The 6,000-nt window shown below is 43.8% G+C and overlaps 1 protein-coding gene across 1 annotated transcript in view; it reads right to left on the bottom strand.

The window, feature by feature from the left end:
* Positions 1-1,417: 1,417 nt before the first annotated feature.
* The window catches only part of ube2r2 (ubiquitin-conjugating enzyme E2R 2), a 156,808-nt gene continuing 152,225 nt past the window's right edge, over positions 1,418-6,000 (bottom strand). The window contains exon 5 of the mRNA XM_078221185.1: positions 1,418-2,642. Coding sequence (XP_078077311.1) covers positions 2,423-2,642 — 220 coding nt within the window. The 3' untranslated portion in view covers positions 1,418-2,422. The remainder of the gene's footprint in view (positions 2,643-6,000) is intronic.

The following is a 6,000-nucleotide window of genomic DNA, read 5'->3' as shown; positions in this document are numbered from 1 at the left end:
TATATGCCTTATTAGCCACTTTCTCAATTGCCCTGCCACTTTTAATAACTTGCACACATGTCCCCAGATCCCTCTGCTCCACCATCCCTCCTTTAAAACTGTACCCTTTATTTTATTCCTAATTTGATATCATTTGTTTGACCATTCTGTTCATTCCTATCAAAAGTTGACAGTTTGTTGAATTGACTTGTTTCATCCAGTTCTTAAAACATAATTCAATTTTTTCTTTTGTCAATACTTTCCTAATATGTATGCTCACTCTTTGCTGGCTTATCCTTGTATATCTTTTCTATACTTTCTCCAGTACCTCTCCATCCTTTTGATAATATGATGGCCAGCCCTGCATGTCGTATCATAGAATCCGTACAGTGCAGGAGGAAGCTGTTCGGCCCATCGAGTCTGCACCGACCACAATCCCACCCAGGCCCTATCCCCGTAACCCCACATACTTACCCTGCTAATCCCCCTGATCTAGGGTCAGTTTAGCATAGCTAATTCACCTAACCCACACATCTTTGGAGTGCTCTTAAGGATGATATAATCATTAACCTTGGTTCAATACAAGTTTAGCATAACTTATCTACTTTTTAGTTCTACCCTTCTAGAAATAAAGCCAAGTGCTTGGTTTGCTTGTTTTTTAAAATATCATCTTACTAACCTGTGGTGCAACTTTCAGTAATTTGTACTCATCCCTTTTCTCTGTCCCACCTACACTTGCAACCTCCCTATTCTTTCTACCTTATATTTATGTGTGTTGAACTTAATTTGCCAACCATTTGTTCATTCTGCAAGTTTATAATGGTCTTGTTCCTATGTTTGCAAATGTCATTCAGTTTCCAACCCACTCCTCCCCCACAATCACCACCACCAAGAGTTTGTTCCACTAATCATAGAAAGTAGAAACAGGAGTGGGCCATTTGGCTCTTCGAGCCTGATCATCAAATTCAATGTCCTGATCCCACCTTCCCCCAATATCCCTTGACCCCTTTAGCCCCTAGAGCTTTATCTAATTTCTTTGTGAAATCAGACAACGTTTTGGCCTCAACTACATTCGGTGGTAGTGAATTCCATGCATTCCACCACCCTCTGGGTAAAGAAATTTCTCCTCGCCTCAGTTCTAAAACGTTTACCCCTTATCCTCAAACAATGACCCCTAGTTCTGGACTCCCCCACTATGGGAAACATTCTTTCTGAATCTACCTGCGTCTAACCCTCGACTTAGATAACAGCAGATCTATAACTGAACTCTGCCTTAACTTTATAGCTCTAAATACCCTTGTGTAACAAAAATCTTTCACCGAGTTTGCTAGGTCTTCACAGCTGCCCATTGATAAGACAATCCAATTTCTGAATGAGAAGCTGCACTATTAAATGGCTGACTGAAGAGTACATTGAAGAGTAATGAGAACCCTGTGTGTTTCATAACAAAACCAACATTTTTATTCACATTTTATTAGTAGATGCAAAGACAAAGTAATTGATAGCGCAGGAGACAACACAAAATATTTTCGATTCCTACAAGAAAGGGAAAAAAAATGCAGAAAAGACCAAAAGAAAAATTCCAGGAACCGCGACTGGAAATATGTTATTTAGTGCATTGTATTGGTTTCCAATTCTCTAATTAATATAATTTTCTGATCTATTACCATTGCTTTACATCATGTAAACGTGTTTAAGTGAAAAATTCAGCGGCTGCAGAAAAATAAATAAGCTAAGACCCAGCAAACGTCAGCGTTAATATTAGGTATGACCATTTTTAAACCAAATTCAGGGACTTTTCCACCACAATTTATATAAAAAAAAGAAATAAGAAAACTTGATCGAGCTCAGCTACTGATAGAACTTCTATAACTACAATTTAAAAAAAACTCAAAATGCAAATTGCTAGAGAATGCAGTGTACTCAAGGGTTGTAAAAACTGCCAAAGGAAAATCTAGATAGTAACATATTTAAGAATCAAAAAGCAGTAGGCTACACACTCCCCAATGTTCCCTCCCCCAAAAAAGAATATTTCACCACATAGTTTAAGAAAAAATATCAAGAGGTGCACACTATGTGACAGGAGCAGCTTAACCTTGGCAGTCCATTTTACTATTGAGTGCTACAAGTCTCCATATATCCCCACTGAACCCCCCCCTCCCCCAACAAAATCAAATTACTGGGCTTACATAGGCCTTCCATGGCAGGAAGAGTGTAAGAATCGGGTGTGAACAATTGTTTTTTTTTGAAGAAAATGAGCAGATCCAGTTACAATATATAGTGGGATTATAGTCTAGTATGGAGGTGTCATAGACAGTCTGCGGAGTTCAGAGGTCCATTAAAAAGGAGCATTTCAAGACCCACACAACAGGATGCAGCAGGTGGCAAGTTCTGGGCTGGGCTGTTGCTAGGTTAGTGCTGCTCCCTTTCTGGCCTGTGTACGTCACGACTCCTCATTTCCAGAATCCTCGTCATCATAGCAGTCAGCATCTTCTTCCTCCTCCTCCTCTTCATCTATATCATCATCATATAAATCATCGTAAAGCAAGTCTGAACTGTTGTCACTGGAAGGCACTTTGGTCTTGATGCAATATTCAGCCAGTGTGGTTGGAACCTTCACACCATCTTTTTCAGCTTCGGCCTTGGTTGAAAGTACTTGTTTTCTGATAAGAAAAACAGTAAAGATGGTAACAATAAATAATTGACCTATACAACCGTCCTATGCAACCAATTTCCATTTTGATCTGTACAACAGAAAGGACCTCACTGTGTGGAAATCAAAATTAATTACACCTCTATGTCCTTACCGAGCTGATAGCGCTCCAACACTGTAGAGAGAACATGGAGAACCATTTCCTCATTTCACTCCTAAATTGTTCTGGCTCTAATTTTAAGATTGTGCCCTCTTGTTCAGGACTCCCTCACCAACGGAAATGGTTTATCCGGATTTAACTTATTGAATTCTTTCAATATTTTAAATACCTCAATCAGAATACTCCAAATTCATAAATTGTACTGAACACTAACAGTTACTGATAAATTTGTACTGTTTTTCCTCCATGGTTGATGCATCTTTCCTGACATGTGCTGCCCAAAAGCTGAATGTAGTGCTTCAGACAGGCTTGAACAAGGTTATAGAACATAGAAAAGCTACAGCACAAACAGGCCCTTCGGCCCACAAGTTGCGCCGAACATGTCCCGACCTACTAGGCTTACCTATAACCCTCTATCTTACTAACTCCCATGAACTTATCCAAAAGTCTCTTAAAATACCCTATCGAATCCGCCTCCACCACCACTACTGGCAGCCAATTCCACGCACCCACCACCCTCAGTGAAAAACTTACCCCTAACATCTCCTCTGTACCTACTCCCCAGCACCCTAAACCTGTGACCTCTTGTGGCAACCATTTCAGCCCTGGGTAAAAGCCTCTGAGAATCCACTCTATCAATACCTCTCAACATCTTATACACCTCTATCAGGTCACCTCTCATCCTTCGCCTACCCAAGGAGAAAAGACCTAGCTCTCTCAACCTACCCTCATAAGGCATGCCACCTAATTCAGGCAACATCCTTGTAAATCTCCTCTGCACCCTTTCTATGGCTTCCGCACCCTTTCTGTAATGAGTACTCCAGGTGGGGTCCTATACAGCTGCAGCATTATCTCCCGATTTCTAAACTCAATTCCTCTATTGATGAAGGCCAGCATTCCATACACCTTCTTAACCACAGCCTCTACCTGCGACGCTGCTTTGAGCGTCCTATGAACCCAGACCCCAAGGTCCTTCTGATCTTCCACACTGCCAAGCGTCTTACCCTTAATATTATATTCTTTCATCCTATTCGACCTGTCAAAATGAACCACCACACACTTATCTGGGTTGAAGTCCATCTGCCACTTCTCCACCTCATCTTGCAACTTAGGGTAATTATAGGCCGGTGAGCTTGACGTCCGTGGTGGGGAAGTTGTTGGAGAAGATTCTTAAAGATAGGATGTATGCGCATTTAGAAAGGAATAAACTCATTAACGATAGTCAACATGGTTTTGTGAGAGGGAGGTCATGCCTCACGAACCTGGTGGTGTTTTTTGAAGAAGTGACCAAAATGGTTGACGAAGGAAGGGCCGTGGATGTTGTCTATATGGACTTTAGTAAAGCGTTTGACAAAGTCCCTCATGGTAGGCTAGTGAAAAAGGTTGGATCCCATGGGATAAAGGGGGAGGTGGCTAGATGGGTGGAGAACTGGCTTGGTCATAGAAGACAGAGGGTGGTAGTGGAAGGGTCTTTTTCCGGCTGGAGGCCTGTGACTAGTGGTGTACCGCAAGGCTCTGTATTGGGACCTCTGCTGTTTGTGATTTATATAAATGATCTGGAAGAAGGAGTAACTGGGGTGATCAGTAAGTTTGCGGACGACACAAAACTGGCAGGACTTGCAGATAGTGAGGAACATTGTCAGAGGCTACAGAAGGATATAGATAGGCTGGAAATTTGGGCAAGGAAATGGCAGATGGAGTTCAATCCTGATAAATGCGAAGTGATGCATTTTGGTGGGAATAATGTAGGGAGGAGCTACACGATAAATGGAAGAACCATAAAGGGTGTAGAGACGCAGAGGGACCTGGGTGTGCAAGTCCACAGATCTTTGAAGGTGACGTCACAGGTGGAGAAGGTGGTGAAGAAGGCATATGGCATGCTTGCCTTTATAGGACGGGGCATAGAGTATAAAAGTTGGGGTCTGATGTTGCAGATGTATAGAACGTTGGTTCGGCCGCATTTGGAATACTGCGTCCAGTTCTGGTCACCACACTACCAGAAGGACGTGGAGGCTTTGGAGAGAGTACAGAGGAGGTTTACCAGGATGTTGCCTGGTATGGAGGGGCTTGGTTATGAGGAGAGATTGGGGAAACTGGGGTTGTTCTCCTTGGAAAGACGGAGGATGAGGGGAGACTTAATAGAGGTGTATAAAATTATGAAAGGCATAGATAGGGTGAACGGTGGGAAGCTTTTCCCCAGGTCGGTGGTGACGTTCACGAGGGGTCATAGGTTCAAGGTGAAGGGGGGGAGGTTTAACACAGATATCAGAAGGACATATTTCACACAGAGGGTCGTGGGGGCCTGGAATGTGTTGCCGGGCAAGGTGGTGGAGGCGGACACACTGGGAACGTTTAAGACTTATCTAGACAGCTATATGAACGGAGTGGGAATGGAGGGATACAAAAGAGTGGTCTAGTTTGGACCAGGGAGCGGCGCGGGCTAATTGTTCCTGGTTTCTCATTTCAAGGCTTCATTCTATGATCATCTTGCTGGTGCCAGTACAGAGTGAGACTGCGGATAGTTGGGAACCTGTCTCGGGGGCAGGGAATTCATATGGTGTTCGTGGAAGTGGAAATGACTAGGGTTGGGAAGCATTTTCCGATCGGGGCCATTGTGATCTCCTGGACTCGTTTCGATCGCCTCAGGGGGTCGGAGAGGAATTTCCCAGATTTTTTCCCCCATATTGGCCCTGGGGTTTTTCACTCTGGGTTTTCGCCTCTCCCTGGAGATCACATGGTCTGGAATGGGGGGGTGGGGGTAAGTTAATAGGTTGTAATGAACAAAGCATCGTAGCTGTGAGGGACAGCTCGGTGGATAGGATATTGGTATGTAGATAGGCTGGAAAATTGGGCGGGGATCCTGGATTCAGGATTCAATCCTGGACCGGGGAGCGGCGCGGGCTTGGGGGGCCGAAGGGCCTGTTCCTGTGCTGTATTGTTCTTTGTTTGTTCTTGTTCTTATCAATGTCTCGTTGCAACTGCTGACATCCCTCTACACTATTCACAACCCCACCAACCTTTGTGTCATCAGCAAACTTGCCAACCATCCAGGTCATTTATAAAAATCACAAAGAGCAAGGGTCCCAGAACAGATCCCTGGGGCACTCCACTGGTGACCGACCTCCATGCTGAAAAAGATCCATCTACAACCACTCTTTGCCTTCTGTGGGCAAGCCAGTTCTGAATCCACAAGCCAATGTCCCCTTGT

The sequence above is a fragment of the Mustelus asterias genome, chromosome 1 (genome assembly GCF_964213995.1).
Source record: "Mustelus asterias chromosome 1, sMusAst1.hap1.1, whole genome shotgun sequence".
Taxonomy (NCBI): Eukaryota; Metazoa; Chordata; class Chondrichthyes; order Carcharhiniformes; family Triakidae; genus Mustelus; species Mustelus asterias.
Note: the sequence above shows the minus strand (reverse complement) of the source record. Positions and strands in the feature narration are given on the sequence as shown.